We start from the raw sequence: 17,180 nt of genomic DNA, 5'->3' as shown, positions 1-17,180 counted from the left end.
CAATCCGGGATAGCAACCTCACATCTGCCGAGCTACCTCGGTGGACAAAAGAGAGGGCGGCCGGAAATCCGCCACAAAGCATACCTCCTTCGGCCACCACCCCCGGAATCCGAAAGGTGGCTTCCAGAGATACACCCGTCGCCTGAGAGACACCCAAAGCCACCCTCTGGGATACCAGAGAGGGATCAGGACATCCCCAGGCAATCCAGATTCCACGGCAAACTACGCCACCGCCAAGAACCTCAACGGAATGGGATGGACCCCGGTACCCTTTCCCCTGCCTAGGAACTAGCGTGCCTGTGGAGAAAAAAAAAAAAAACCAAAGGCCAAAAAGGAAGGGCAAAAGGGAGGGGTGGGGAGGAGGAGGAGGAAAGGAAAAAGGGGAGGATGGGATAGGGAACGGGGGATTGGGGGGTAATTAGGTTCGGTCTGAGGAAGTAGACCGACAGGTCTAATTCCTCAGACCAAGAGCCTCCTCACCACGCCAAGGAGCCCCCCTTGAAGAGGATAGAAAACAATAACACAAAGGATGACTATGTTATACACATTTGCAGTGGGGATGACTTGTTGCAAAGTTGATTAGTTCCTTAGTGCTCCAGCTGTAAATCCAGGTGTATGTACTGCATTTATAATTTATAGTCCTGTGTTTCTTCTGCTGCGCCACCATGTCTGCCGTTGTTTAACAGCACATTTTCTTCTGCTCGGTGACAGTAAAGCAAAACAAAAAATTTTCTATATGAAAGCTTCGGGTATTTTATTAAGGTCCTCAAAGGAGAAATGTATAGCATAAAGGTTTTCAAGAATATTCTACATACACATTTCATTTCTCAATACTAGAAATAGTTAGGTTACCAGAATACAATAATAGGAGTGCTATAAAAATACAGTATCTTTTACATATCACTATGAAAGTTTTAAGGATATTATCAAAGCATTGATGTAAAAAAAAATGTATTTACAAGTAAATAAAAATTCTAAAATTAAGATCTTTCATCTCAGTTGCAATACATCATCTAGACCTGTTCTTGAACAATATTAGTAAGCAACTCTGACTATTTCCTAGAGATGTATTTCAGATTTTCTTTGCACCCAGTTTCATGGGTCCAGCACGAGCTGCTCGTTTAGCTTCAATCTCTCTCTGTCTCTGTTGCTTCTTTTCTTCCCGTTGTCTACGCTGCTCATCTCCTTTGGTACCAAGGTTACTAAGCACTGAAAGAAAAGACACTCAGATGACTAATTATAATATTTTTTTGAGGATAGTCAACCAAACACTGAAATATATGAAGTTATAGTTTCTCATGTTACAAATTATTATATTGCAGAAAAGCACTAAACTATGCAAATCATTCAGCAGTGAATAGCAGATGAGGTGGATGGTAAGATGGAATGATGTGCAAACAAATACTGGAAATGAGCACAAGGGTAAAGAGGGGACATCATGACAGTGCAGAAAATCACTTTCAATTAAAACATAGAGATTCTACATTAAACGTTAAGACTGTCAGAGAGGAGGAAAAAAAAGTATGTATATTGAATCAGAGGTAAAAAGCAAAGTTATTGTGCATTCTGATAAACAGTACAATCAAAAGATGTTGCAAAGTCAACAAGATGACAATTTCACAAGAGAAACACTGAGTGCTTCCCAATAAGATGACCATGTGAGAGTCTGGTGTGACCAATGTTTCCTACAACCAACAGCATCACAGGCAGGATAGCCAGAATCCCAGTTGTAATTTGAATAATTACTAACTCCGGTACAAAAAGAAAATGACAACAACACGTAAGAGAGGTGAAAGTGTATAAACTTAGGGAGGAGGAAGTTAGGGTGAGATATAAGCAACTATTGGCAGAAAGATGGGCTAGTACAAGTATGAGTAGTTGGGGGGGGGGGGGGGTTGAAGAGGGTTGGAATAGGAACAGAAGGTTTCATCAGTGGCTTCATCAGTCCAATACAAAGAGGAAGGCGTAAGGAGAGGAGGAGAATGAGGTAATCAGTCCCTCAGCCTGGAGTCGATGTGTTCAGTCCATCAAGAATTGATGGTTGGGAAAAGGCTGCGCCTTCGCTGTTTTAAGGGTGTGAATACCTTACGAGTCCATTATTATGCTAGCAAAAGGGCACGGGGTTTCTCCAGGAACAGCTTTCCTGATTAGTTTCGCAAATATTTTGTACCAGTAACTTGTGCCCAGCGCAGGGAAGCCAGACTGGATGCCAAGTGAAAGATTTTGGTATTCCTTGACAACTGTTCCACTCATCCTCCACCTGAACTTCTCATCAAAAAATAATGTTTATGGCATGTATTTTCCCCCAAATGAGACTTCATTAATTCAGTCATGTGGCCAAGGCATCCTTAGATCAATGAAGACAAAATATAAAGACAATTTCCTGAACAGCATGCTGGCAGCTGTGAAAAGAGGTGTGGGTGTGGAGAGCTTCGATATGCAGCTGACAATTCCATGAATCATGTAACTAAAGACACCCTTGCACATGCCTGGCACAACCTCTGGTCTGCAACTATGATGAGTGATGATGATGGACAAAGTGATGAGTTTAAAAAATAATGAATGTCAAGTGAGAAAAAGATGATAGATTTCCTTACATATGCAACAGTATACCTTCAGAGTTTATCAGCAACCTGGAAGAAGTGGATATCAAAGAAGTTTTTGACATCGACACTGATGCTCCTGTTGTTCATTCAGTGACTGATGGTGAAATAGGTAAAATGGTTTTGAATCAAGGTAATCTTGACGATAATAGTGATGATCATGATGACATTTTAACACAGTGGAAAAGATGCCGACAGTGGTGAAAATGTGTGACAGACTTATTGAAGGACTAGAGCAGCATGCATTCATAACAGAACAAGAAACCAGGTCAGTGCATAAAATCAAGGAGAGACTGCTACAACAAAAACAATTGCTATTCAAGCAGATGGCAATGGAAGAAACATTAAAAAATAGCCATCTAGCAGAGTGTTTCTCTTCCCTAGGACATCAACTTCCAAGTCCCTCAACTGCTTCTGATGTTCTTCAAAGTGTTGTATTCAATGATGTAACCTCTCCCTCAAGCTTCTCACACCTGGCATAGTTGTAGTGTCTGGAACTGCATTTATCTTCTTTTTGTAAGAAGTTATGTTTTTTTGGTACAGTAACTGTACAGTACAGTACAGTGGACCCCACGTTTCGTTGGCCATGACTTTCGTAAATCCGACTTTTGGCAAGTTTTTTTGCCAAAATTTAGCTTCGCAGTTCGTGATTGGACTCGTGATTCGGCGACCGTCCGGTACACATTCGCCTGTCAGCGCACACACAAAGCCAGTCTCCCACACCATTCACACTCAGTGTGCCACTGCTTACCAGCGCGTGACCATCACCCCACGAGTTCATACATTTCATAATCCATTGTTTTTTGTGCTTGCAACTGCAAAATAAGTCACCATGCGCCCAAGGAAAGCTAGTGCCAGCCCTTTGGTAAAGAAAGTGAGGAACACGATCGAATTCAAGAGAGAAATCATTGAAAAATATGAGAGTGGAGTGCGTGTTACAGAGTTTGCCAGGATGTATGGCAAACCCCATTCAACCATCACTTCGATCATGGCGATGGGAAAGGAAATAAAGCGTGCTGTTGTTGCAAAAGGGGTAGATATGCTGACAAAAAGAGAGATCGCAAACTCTCGAAGAAGTGGAAAGGTTATTGTTGGTGTGGATTACCCAAAAACAGTTAGCAGGAGATAGTATTACGCAGTCGATAATGTGTGAAAAGGCAAGGCAGTTGAATGACGATCTCGTAAAGAAAATGCCTGCAACGAGTGGTGATGCTTGTGATTTTAAGGCCAGCAAAGGTTGGTTTGAGAGATTTTCAGAGTGATTTTCAGAGCGATAAACCAGTAAAGGCTTCACTTTGCAATCCCCACTAGCATTACTACAAAACATGAGAGTTAGCCTGTCTTTCATAGGCTTGTGTCCTGGGAGTGCCGTTTCCTCCTGTGTGATGAAGGTCCTCTTTGGCATTTTCTTCCAAAAGAGGCCTCTTTTGTCACAACTGAACACTTGTTAGGGTTGGAATTCTTCCGTGTCTATGTACCCCTTAAACTCCTGTACAAAGTTCTCAGCCGCTTTTGTGTCAGAACTAGCAGCCTCACCATGCCTTACCACACTGTGTATGCCACTACGCTTCTCGAATTTTTTGAAACAGCCGTTGCTGCCCTTAAATTCACTAACATCAGCACTCATTAAACCTTTGAAGAAGAGTTTCGAGAGTTTATCTACTCTCCGAGCCCAGCCATGGGCCAGGCATTTTCTTTACGAGATCAGCATGCAACTGCTTTGCCTTTTCCCAAATCATCGACTGCACAATACTATCTCCCGTTAACTGTTTCTCGTTGATCCAAACCAACAACAATTTTTCGACATCTCCCAGTGTTTGTGATCTCTGTTTTGTTATCACTTTTACCCCTTTCACAACATCAGCTTCCTTGATTTTGTTTTTCTTTGCTACGATGGAACTGATGGTTGATGAAGGCTTGCCGTATATCCTCGCGATGTCAATCACACGTAAGCCACATTCACATTTTTCAATGATTTCTTTCTTTAATTTTGTGTTTCTCACCTTCTTTACCAAAGGACTGGCACTAGCAGCTTTGTTTGGGCCCATGGTGGCTTATTTAGCAGCCACACAGAATAAACAAGTGCCAGAAACAATGAATTAATATGAAATAATTCCTATGAGCATGTGCGACAATGTTCACTCACCCATAAACAAAGCCACACTGCCTCCTCAGAATGCGTGTGTCAATGGTTGTGTGCACGGCACACAGACAAGTACTGTACCACCAACGAGAATGGAGGAAAGCAACAAAAACAGAGCCAATATTTTTACTGTACTACCGACAAGAACGGAGGAAAGCAACGAAAACAGAGCCAATAATTTTATGGAAAAACCTGGCGATAATGGAAATCAGTAAAAACAGAGCCCAACGAAAAGGGAGGGTCCACTGTAAACTCACCAAATGAAAAACAATATCCACTTAGGAACAAATAAAGAAAAGCTTCAGTTTACCTGGAGTGTCCTGGTCTCCCCATTCATCCCAGCCACTGGTAGGTGAAGTCTTGCTGGGAGAGACAACATGAGAAGATGATCTCGACACCACACCTCGACTCACACCCTAAACAAGATATTTGTTATACATTAGCTCTTCTACTAGATCCTTAGAGAATTTTAAACAATTTTGCAATATAAATGATATATCAACATAATTTTTCACACATTTAAAGTGTCAACACAAATGCAGCACAGAATTTTTGTTAATAGGAACTTCATACATATCATATTCTTTCACAGTAGTGGCTAGAGGTTCTAGCAATAATAAGTAGAGGCGAGGAGATACATAAATATAGTGGTTTGAAGTTCTGGTTGCAACATTAGGTAGAGATATTTTGTACAAGTAATGGCTTTACTATGCACACACATGCTCTGATGTTTATACAAGTAATGGCTTAATCACGTACAGAGGTGCAGTAATGTTACTCTGCTTGCACACGTACTAAAGTCTGTACAAGTAATGGCTTTACTTTGTTAGACAACAACCTTCATGAGAGTTATGCTCCTGAAAAACATAAGAACATAAGAAAGGAGGAACACTGCAGGAGGCCTGCTGGCCCAGACTAGGCAGGTCCTTTACAATTCATCCCACTAACAAAACATTTGCCCAACCCAATTTTCAATGCCACCCAAGAAATAAGCTCTGATGTGAAAGTCCCACTCAAATCCAACCCCTCCCACTCATGTACTTATCCAACCTAGATTTGAAACTACCCAAAGTCCCAGCCTCAATAACCCAACTAGGTAGACTGTTCCACTCATCAACTACCCTATTTCCAAACCAATACTTTCCTATGTCCTTTCTAAATCTAAACTTATCTAATTTAAATCCATTACTGCGGGTTCTCTCTTGGAGAGACATCCTCAAGACCTTATTAATATCCCCTTTATTAATACCTATCTTCCACTTATACACTTCAATCAGGTCTCCCCTCATTCTTTGTCTAACAAGTGAATGTAACTTAAGAGTCTTCAATCTTTCTTCATAAGGAAGATTTCTAATGCTATGTATTAATTTAGTTATCCTACGCTGAATGTTTTCTAACGAATTTATGTCCATTTTGTAATACAGAGACCAGAACTGAGCTGCATAATCTAGGTGAGGCCTTACTAATGATGTATAAAGCCGCAGTATGACCTCTGGACTTCTGTTGCTTACACTTCTTGATATAAATCCCAGTAATCTATTTGCCTTATTATGTACGCTTAGGCATTGCTGTCTTGGTTTAAGGTTGCTGCTCACCATAACCCCCAAGTCCTTTTCGCAATCTGTATGGCTAAGTTCTACATCATTTAACTTATAAGTACTAGGGTTATGGGCACTCCCAAGCTTCAGAACCTTGCATTTATCTACATTGAACTGCATCTGCCACTTTTCTGACCAAGAATAGAGTTTGTTTAAATCCTCCTGAAGTTCCATAACATCTACGTTTGAATCAATTTTCCTACCTATCTTTGTGTCATTGGCGAATTTGCTCATATCACTAGTAATTCCCTCATCAAGATCATTGATATATATTATAAACAACAACGGGCCCAAGACTGATCCCTGTGGAACGCCACTTGTTACAGATCCCCACTCGGATTTAAAAAGATCCCCACTCGGATTTAAAATGGAGCTATATGTGTGAAAGAGCAATGGGTGGAGTGAACAACTTATAGGGAAAACTGGGTTACATTATATGCCACCTCCAAAAAAAGAAAACTTATTTTAAATACACAATTCACATGAACTGATAAAATAAGTATTGTACAATGGTTTTAAAAGGAATTCAGATGTTATGGAGGTGGGAAGTACAGTGCCTGCACTCTGAAGGAGGGGTGGGCATATATGCAGTTTGGAAGGGCATCCGAGCTGCAGTATTGGTGCACCTCTGCCAAGACAGTAATGGCTCATGAAATCGTAATAACATGACTGCAACGAAACCATGGTACAGGTGGGGTTAGTGTTCCATTGCAGCTATCAAGGAAAAGTTTCAGAGAAATACAGTAGTGTACTGTATAAATGTTTATACAGTACACCACCATATAAACATTTAAAAATAAAGTAAAAATGTTATAAATGGCACAAAGGTGGCATTAAAAAAATATCTAAGGCAACTGACACAAATCCACCACCAGTACAGTATGCTCCTCACTTAACCACCAATTCACTAACTGACCTACTCTAAGGAATGCAACTCTGTTGTTAAGTGAGGAGAGGCTGCATTTATAGTAGGCACAGTAGTATGAGTGCATATTGTGAACATACATTAAGTTTAAGTTGGCACAGTGGCTTTTTTTTTTATTACTGACTTTAGGTGACTTAACCTAGCAAAACCTAATAAAATCAAACAATGTGATGACAATTACCTTATTTTCTGGCTGCTCCTTACGTGGACTGATGTCAGTGGAGAAGTGTGGTGTAGCCAAACTGGGCTACAAATGAAGTGGATAATTGGGGTTCATAGACAGAAGTGAATGGCTGATGGGGTTTATGATCTGAAGTGAATGGCTGTGGGTTGAAGTGGGTGGCTGGAGTTCATGTTCTTAAGTCAACACAGAACTGTTATTTATAGGAGCCCTCAAGCATTGTCATGCATCTCTTCTGTGTATTAGCCAGTGGTATGGCATCACTGACTGTTCCAGCAACTGCTTCAGAGCAGTGCTTCTAGATGTGTCAGGGTACTCTTCCAAGAAAAAGTCAGCAAATTTAGCAGCAATGTAGAACTGCTCACCTAACTGTTGTTGTGTTAACCATTTCCCTGCAGGCTCTTCTTCCTCATCCAATGTCTGATTCCCTTCTATCTGCCCCAAACTTCAATTGCTAGTGCACTCAGTTCACATGCTGAGGTCCATGGTTTGATCCCTGATATGGGTGAAAAGATCAGAACTTGTTTCCTTAAGACACCTGCTGTGCCTGTCCCTGTTCACCTATCAGTAAAACAGGTACCTGGGAGCTAGTAGAATGGTGTGAGTCACATCCTGGGACAAAACTGACCTAATTTGCTTGAAATGCTCTTCAAAACAAGGGGCTTTCAATACAGTAGTATGTCACTGATGTCAGATAGGTCTGTATAAGTTGTACATGTAGTTGTAGAAATAAAGATTATTATTTTTATTATAATTGAGCTCCACTTGCTGCATATCTTCAAAGCCTTCACCTCGCAATCTCCTTGCCAGGTCAACATTTTTCTGAACTTGACTTTCAACTAAGGGATGTTGTATGACACAGGTGCTGTATGACACAGGAGTATCATACAGCACCTGAGGAAGAATGGAAGACATTCAGGCTTGTTTCAAGGAATTAGAGCATTGGTCTAATTCCTTAGATTGAAAGCATGTCATCAGCATTAAGAAATCTCTCTTGAGGGGGGTCACCTGAGGGGAAAGCTTGTGAAATTATTAACCAAAATAGGCTATAATTTTCTCCAGCCTGCATTTATTGTTGATCTGGAGAAATAATCCCATGCCATGATGATATCCAGACTCAATACAGACAATGATCAGAAATGAAAACACTGGAAAAGAAAGAAAGAAAGAAAGAAAGAAAGAAAGAAAGAAAGAAAGAAAGAAAGAGAGAGAGAGAGAGAGAGAGACAGAGACAGACAGAGAGACAGAGAGAGAGAGACAGAGAGAGACAGAGAGAGAGAGAGAGAGAGAGAGAGAGAGAGAGAGAGAGAGAGAGAGAGAGAGAGAGAGAGAGAGAGAGAGAGAGAGAGAGAGAGAGAGAGAGAGAGAAAGAGATGTAGGTAACAGCTCTTAGCTTGCCAATAAAGTTAGGAATCCTTAACCTGTAATATAGCTGTCAATAAAGCTAGGGATCCTTAACCTTGTCAAACCCAGTGTAAAAAAAAAAAAAAAAAAAAAAAAAAAAAGAGACAGACAAGGTTATCTGCCTGATGAACTTATTCCACCTCTAAATCGACAGGATGGGACCACCTCTACTAGTAGTCAAGAGAAGGCGGACCTCTTTGCTGAACACTTTGCTACCAAAATGCAAGTTCCTGATCCAGCAAGGGACCCTCCTTGGCTAGCTGCAAGAACTGTGTCAAAACTGTCAGTGGTGACAATAAGGCAGGAGGAGGTGCATTTCCTTCTTAAATCACTTGACCAAGAAAAGGCTGTGGGCCCAGACAAGTTGAGCCCAAGATTGTTGAGAAGATGTGCAGACCAGCTAGCAGCACCTCTAACTCGCATCTTTCAGCACTGCCTAGTACAGTGTAAATGGCCCTCTCTATGGAAAGAGGCAAATGTAGTCCCTGTTCACAAAAAGAAGAGCAGAGCAGAAATCAGCAACTACAGACCAGTGTCACTCCTGTCAATCACTGGTAGGATCCTTGAGACAATAATCTCAAGACAAATGACAGATTTTTTTGACTACCACTCGCTACTTTGTGATCGTCAATATGGCTTCAGGAAAGGTTACTCTGCTGCTGATCTGTTGTTAAACCTCTCCACTAAGTGGCACCAGTCACTGGATGAATCCAAAGTCAGCTGTGTGGTAGCACTGGACATTGCTGGCGCTTTCAACCGAGTGTGGCACCAGGGCCTCTTAGCAAAACTTCAAGCACTGGGAATTGCAGGCTCTACGCTATGTCTCCTCAGTGATTACCTTCATGGTAGATCTCTAAGTATAGTCCTCAATGGAACGGAATCAGCAAGGCATCCTATTGGGGCAAGTGTTCCACAAGGAAGCGTGCTGGGTCCATTGTTATGGAATGTCTACTTCAACGACCTTCTTCATCTCATCCCAGAATCACATGCGTATGCAGACAACTGTACACTGACATTCACTTATCCAAGAGAAGAAATGCCAGCTGCTCTAAGCTATATCAATCACCAGCTGAGAGCTATATCAGCTTGGGGAAATAGATGGCAAGTAACATTTGCACCTGAGAAAACGCAAATGATGATCGTCTCTAGGCACCATGATGGTAATGCTGGTGCAGTAGTAAGGATGAATGGGAGGATGTTGGCACCTGGAGAAGAAGTTGATATCCTTGGGGTGAAATTTGACTCCAAACTAACCATGAAGAACCATGTTGTAAATCTTGCAAACAAGGCAGCCAGGAAGCTTACAGCACTTCGCCGTATCTCGCATCTGCTTGACAGTAGGGGTTGCAAGATCCTGTACGAGGCACAAGTACGCTCACACCTTGAGTATGCTCCACTTTCTTGGTTTGCCTGCCCCCTCTCTCATCTGCGACTGCTTGACAGAGTAGAGAACAGAGCAAGACGTCTCATCTCTCGCCTGGACCCATCCTGGATAGATCTGTCATTTCAGCAGAGCCTTCAACATAGGAGGGATGTGGGTGGCCTTACTGTTATGTACAAGGCCAATATTGTCAAAATACCACACTTGGATCCACATCGAGGACAGCGTGAAACAAGCTTTTATGCCACAAGACGGGCAGAAAGCAGCAACTTCACTTTGGCTGTACCCTTCTCCAGAACATCACTCCATCTGAGATCATACATACCCAGGATGACTCGAGTATGGAACACATTCGTACAGCATAATGATGTCAACGAGATAAAGTCAGTTGATCAAATGAAAATGCTGGCCCACAGATGGCTCCAACTTCATCCTGTTCCCTATTTGTATGTCTCATAACAATAAAAATGCTTTCAAATGAGCTGATGTAGGTAACAGCTCTTAGCTTGCCAATAAAGTTAGGAATATTTAACCTGTAAATAGCTTGTCAATAAAGCTAGGGATCCTTAACCTTGTCAAACCCTGTGTAAAAAAAAGAGAGAGAGAGAGAGAGAGAGAGTGAGTGAGAGAGTGAAGGAGAGAGAGGAGAGAGAGTGAGAGAGTGAAGGAGAGAGAGGAGAGAGAAGGAGAGAGAAGGAGAGAGAAGGAGAGAGAAGGATAGAGAAAGAGAGAAAGAGAGAAAGAGAGAGAAAGAGAAAGAGAGAAAGAGAAAGAGAGAAAGAGAGAGAGAAAGAGAGAAAGAGAGAGAGAGAGAAAGAGAGAGAGAAAGAGAGAGAGAGAGAAAGAAAGAGAGAGAGAGAGAGAGAGAGAGAGAGAGAGAGAGAGAGAGAGAGAAAGAGAGAGAGAGAAAGAGAGAAAGAGAGAAAGAGAGAGAAAGAGAGAGAGAAAGTTAGCATCAGGTAGGGTAGGCTCCAAAACCTGGTGGTCCCTGGTCAAGGACAGACAAGGTTATCTGCCTGATGAACTTATTCCACCTCTAAATCGACAGGATGGGACCACCTCTACTAGTAGTCAAGAGAAAGCGGACCTCTTTGCTGAACACTTTGCTACCAAAATGCAAGTTCCTGATCCAGCAAGGGACCCTCCTTGGCTAGCTGCAAGAACTGTATCAAAACTGTCAGGGGTGACAATAAGGCAGGAGGAGGTGCATTTCCTTCTTAAATCACTTGACCAAGAAAAGGCTGTGGGCCCAGACAAGTTGAGCCCAAGATTGTTGAGAAGATGTGCAGACCAGCTAGCAGCACCTCTAACTCGCATCTTTTGAGCACTGCCTAGTACAGTGCAAATGGCCCTCTCCATGGAAAGAGGCAAATGTAGTCCCTGTTCACAAAAAGAAGAGCAGAGCAGAAATCAGCAACTACAGACCAGTGTCACTCCTGTCAATCACTGGTAAGATCCTTGAGACAATAATCTCAAGACAAATGACAGATTTTTTTGACTACCACTCACTACTTTGTGATCGTCAATATGGCTTCAGGAAAGGTTACTCTGCTGCTGATCTGTTGTTAAACCTCTCCACTAAGTGGCACCAGTCACTGGATGAATCCAAAGTCAGCTGTGTGGTAGCACTGGACATTGCTGGCGCTTTCGACCGGGTGTGGCACCAGGGCCTCTTAGCAAAACTTCAAGCACTGGGAATTGCAGGCTCTACGCTATGTCTCCTCAGTGATTACCTTCATGGTAGATCTCTAAGTGTAGTCCTCAATGGAACGGAATCAGCAAGACATCCTATTGGGGCAAGCGTTCCACAAGGAAGTGTGCTGGGTCCACTGTTATGGAATGTCTACTTAAACGACCTTCTTCATCTCATCCCAGAATCACATGCATATGCAGACGACTGTACACTGACATTCACTTATCCAAGAGAAGAAATGCCAGCTGCTCTAAGCTACATCAATCACCAGCTGAGAGCTATATCAGCTTGGGGAAATAGATGGCAAGTAACATATGCACCTGAGAAAACGCAAATGATGATCGTCTCTAGGCACCATGATGGTAATGCTGGTGCAGCAGTAAGGATGAATGGGAGGATGTTGGCACCTGGAGAAGAAGTTGATATCCTTGGGGTGAAATTTGACTCCAAACTAACCATGAAGAACCATGTTGTAAATCTTGCAAACAAGGCAGCCAGGAAGCTTACAGCACTTGCCACGTATCTCGCATCTGCTTGACAGTAGGGGTTGCAAGATACTGCGAGGCACAAAGTCGCTCACACCTTGAGTATGCTCCACTTTCTTGGTTTGCCTGCCCCCCTCTCATCTGCGACTGCTTGACAGAGTAGAGAACAGAGCAAGACGTCTCATCTCTCGCCTGGACCCATCCTGGATGGATCTGTCATTTCAGCAGAGCCTTCAACATAGGAGGGATGTGGGTGGCCTTACTGTTATGTACAAGGCCAATATTGTCAAAATACCACACTTGGATCCACTTAGGACAGCGCGAAACAAGCTTTTATGCCACAAGGCGGGCGAAAGCAGCAACTTCACTCTGGCTGTACCCTTCTCCAGAACATCACTCCATCTGAGATCATACATACCCAGGATGACTCGAGTATGGAACACATTCGTTCAGCATAATGATGTCACGAGATAAAGTCAGTTGATCAAATGAAAATGCTGGCCCACAGATGGCTCCAACTTCATCCTGTTCCCTACTTGTATGTCTCATAACAATAAAAATGCTTTCAAATGAGCTGATGTAGGTAACAGCTCTTAGCTTGTCAATAAAGTTAGGAATCCTTAACCTGTAAATAGCTTGTCAATAAAGCTAGGGATCCTTAACCTTGTCAAACCTTGTCAAAAGAGAGAGAGAAAGAGAGAGAGAGAGAGAGAGAGATAGAGAGAGAGAGAGAGAGAGAGAGAGAGAGAGAAAGAGAGAAAGAGAGAGAAAGAGAGAGAGAGAGAGAGAGAGAGAGAGAGAGAGAGAGAGAGAGAGAGAGAGAGAGAGACAGACAGACAGACAGAGAGAGAGAGAGAGAGACAGAGAGAGACAGAGAGAGACAGAGAGAGACAGAGAGAGACAGAGAGAGACAGAGAGAGACAGAGAGAGACAGAGAGAGACAGAGAGAGACAGAGAGAGACAGAAATAAATTAATTTTATTGTAAGAATCCTTAGGAGTACCATGAAACAAAAAAGGCCTGAGGTGTGTGGGAAGGGAACTGGCCCGGCTCTGCTGCTACAATGGCTGGCCATGCTGGAGTGCAAGGTGGAAAAGGCTAGAACCACTATGTAAGGTGGGGAACCTTCAGTGAAAAGAGGAAAAAGATACAAAACATGAATTACAAACATGTGAAAACACAGTAGGTGGAGGTCTACTGTACACACGTACACCAATGTTATTCTGCGCATGCACTGATGTTTGTACAACTACTGGCATTACTCTGTACATACATGCACTAACTGTTAATCCTACGATCACACATGCACAAACTTAAGTGTGCTAATGGGACCATGTGCACGTGTAGCAACGTACCTGGTGACTGATGAGAGACATGAAGAAGTCGTCAGTGTCCTCTGGTGGCAAGGTAAGCTGGTTGGAGAAGGGTTTAGCACCTATGTTGAGTGCTGGCTCAACTATCTCCTCCTCAAGACTACCACCAACCTGACACACACCAAACAATACCAAGCTGCAAATTAATGTTATCCAGGAGGATGTGACAGCCACATTATAGTGAGAATGTGACAGTCACTGAAAGGATGTGACAGCCACATCATACTGAGGATGTGACAGTCACTGCAACGATGTGACAGGAAATGACTACAAAATGATACACCTCAATACTTACTAATTTAATACAGAAGTCCAAACAAATGTATTATGTAAACAGCTTTAATGAAATAAAAGGTGATATGAAAAAGACATGGAAAACTCTCTGAGATTTTGGGCTTGAGAAAACTGTCTAGAAACAGAGAGATTAACTTAGCTAAACCAGACAAAGCACACATACAGCCTACAGACACAGCCAACAATCTTAATGTCTTCTTTTCTACTGTAGAATCAAAACTAGAAAGCAAAATCCCAAATGCAAATACTCTGCCACAAGACTACATCAGTGGTAATTACCCACATACTCCATATATAGCACCAACAAATCCTACTTAAGTCTCACTAATAATTAAATCAATAAAAATCAAGGCAGGAGACCTAAATAACTTGCCACCAATTATGTATAAAAAAGCAGCTCATATGCTGTCCCCCATTACTGCAACACTATTTAACAAATCTGTTGAATCTTCAACATTCTCATCCATACTCAAGACAACAAGGGTCACCCTGATCCTCAAAGAAGGCAATTCTACAGAACTAAATAACTGCAGACCAATATCTAACTTGCCTTTACTCTCTAAAATCTTCAAAAAAATAATAAATACATGTACAAATCTACTCCTACCTATCCAATAACATACTAAACCCCTGCCAGTTTGGGTTTAGGCCAAAAAAATCAAGAATGATGCAACAATTCTGATGCTCGAATTACTATATACAGCACTTGAAAAAATGAATATCCTCTGGGGCTCTTCGTAGACCTACGGAAAGCATTTGATACAGTAGGCCACAATATTTTGCACCTAAAACTAGAGCATTACAGGGTCAGAGGACACACGCACAATTACCTAAAATCTTTCCATAGTGGTAGACACCAGTATGTATACACAAATGGCATGACCTCCAAAACACTGCCTGTAGTTGTTGGAGTGCCACAGGGAAGTGTCCTAGGCCCTCTACTCTTCCTTATTTACATCACGGCTCCTTAAACCAGTTCTATTCGCAGATGACACCACTTACACCTTTTCCCACCAAAACCCGGCTATATCTGGTGACACTGTAAACAGCAAACTACATAAAATATCAAACTGGATCATAACCAACAAACTTACTCTCAATACAGATAAACCAACTTCGAGCTTTTTGGAAACAGAGCATTAAATATTCAGCTAAACATATCGATAAATGGTTTACCCATTACAAGGCACACTGAGGGTAAATTTCTAGGTCTCCACCTAGACTGTAATCTAAAATTTCAGACCCACATCCAGCATATAGCTAAGAGTTTCCAAAACAGTAGGTATCCTTTCCAAGATACGATACTATGTACCCCCAAAGGGCACTCCTCACTTTATATCACTCTCTAATACACCCTTACTTCACCTATGGCATTTGTGCTTGGGAATCTACCACGGCCAATCATCTCAAACCTTTAATAGCCCAACAAAAAGCTGTGGTGCAAATGATCACAAACTCCTGTGCCAGACAACACACTTCACCACTCTTCAAAAGCTCAAGCCTACAGTGGAACCCCAGTTTTCGTCTTTAACCCTTTGAGGGTCGACAGGCCCTCTCCGAGACTTGTTCTCAGGGTCGGCCAAATTTAAAAAAAAAAAAAAAAATTTCTTATGAAAAGATAGAGAATCTTTTCCCGATCATAATGACGCCAAAAGTATGAAATTTGATGGAAAACTTACGGAATTATGCTCTTGCAAAGTTAGCGGTCTCAACGATGTTTACGAATCGGCGATTTTGCCCACTTTGAGCTCTATTTTTGGCCAATTCCAGTGTACTAGTCGACAAAAATCATAACTATTTCTCTAGAACTCCATTTTTTCTATTGAATGAGTACAAGAAACCACCCATTTACTGATTTCAACTATCCAATACAGTGGTCAGAATTTAGCAATTTTGCCAATTTCACACAAATTTCAAATAATTCCAATTTCCAAATAGGGCCCAGAATAAACAAGAAAGACAGTCCTGGCACTAAAACAACATTTCCACTGTTCGTTAGTCACATCCCCAGGCCCCTCTTATATTTCTTTGGCTTTCCACTTTCAATTTTTATTCTTACAAAAAAATAGAAGATTTACTGTTATGCAGACTGCTGCATTAGTGTAGAAATGGTATAAATAATATCAGCGCACTTGTGAAAGAATATTAGACTCACCAGTTGACGTGTATTGGACGCTTGGCATGATTTGTTTACTTTTGAACTTTGGTAAAAATCGAACATTTCTGCTACTTGGAGTTCAATTTCAAGGTACTTTTCATTGTAAAACCAGTCAAAATCATCTCAATTTCTGTAATGTGTCTTCCATTCTATAAAATGAAACCAAGAAAACTAGAATACAACAATAAATACCATACAAAAATACAGTGCAAAGTTGCTGTTTTATTCCAAAAACACTGTCAAAGTTTTTTTTTTTCTCATTACGCACTGTGTGCTGCAGGATTTTTTTTATACTGTACACACTAACCACATAGACCCATTCTTTCATATGTATGCCTACAAGCTTTCTCCCACTAGATTTGAGGGCGCTAGAATTTAGACGTACTAGTACGTCAAAAACCCTGGGTCGTAAGCCGTACTAGTACGGCCGAAGCCCTCAAAGGGTTAATCCATTCCAGAAGGTCAGCCAAAAACCGATTTGTATGAAAACTGAAGTGGTATTTCCCCTAAGAAATAATGTAGATCCAATTAATCCATTCCAGACACCCAAAAATATTAACAAAAAATACATTTTAGAGAGAATAACTATAGTTTTACATACAGAAAAAATGAGAAATAAATATAAATGACTAATGAAATGGATAAATGAACATTTAACATTTAAGATTTGCCTAAAATGGGACATGACATTGTCAATGAACATGTTGCTGACACGGCTTGCAACAGCTTTGTTAGGATGATATTTCTCCACAAAACTTTGCCCCTCACTCCACTTTGCACAAATATCATTAATTGCTGAAGAAGGCACATTCTCCCCTCTCTCTTCCTCGCTGAACAAGTAACAAAGCCAGACTGAATCACGAACGCATGAGCAGTCGCGTCCCACGGGCAGATGGACGCATCTGGTATGGACGATTTCCGAGCGAATGTACAAAAATGGGGA

The 17,180-nt window shown here is 41.6% G+C and overlaps 1 protein-coding gene across 1 annotated transcript in view; it reads right to left on the bottom strand.

Annotated features, from left to right (window-relative positions):
* Window positions 1-507: 507 nt before the first annotated feature.
* The window catches only part of yata (N-terminal kinase-like protein yata), an 84,169-nt gene continuing 67,496 nt past the window's right edge, over window positions 508-17,180 (bottom strand). The window contains exons 15-17 of the mRNA XM_070096532.1: window positions 13,768-13,896; window positions 5,057-5,162; window positions 508-1,209 (exon numbers count right to left, since the gene is read on the bottom strand). Of these exons, the coding sequence (XP_069952633.1) occupies window positions 1,073-1,209; window positions 5,057-5,162; window positions 13,768-13,896 (372 nt within the window). The 3' untranslated portion in view covers window positions 508-1,072. The remainder of the gene's footprint in view (window positions 1,210-5,056; window positions 5,163-13,767; window positions 13,897-17,180) is intronic.

The sequence above is a fragment of the Cherax quadricarinatus genome, chromosome 54, assembly GCF_038502225.1.
Source record: "Cherax quadricarinatus isolate ZL_2023a chromosome 54, ASM3850222v1, whole genome shotgun sequence".
Taxonomy (NCBI): Eukaryota; Metazoa; Arthropoda; class Malacostraca; order Decapoda; family Parastacidae; genus Cherax; species Cherax quadricarinatus.
This window is presented reverse-complemented; position numbering and strand designations above follow the sequence as displayed.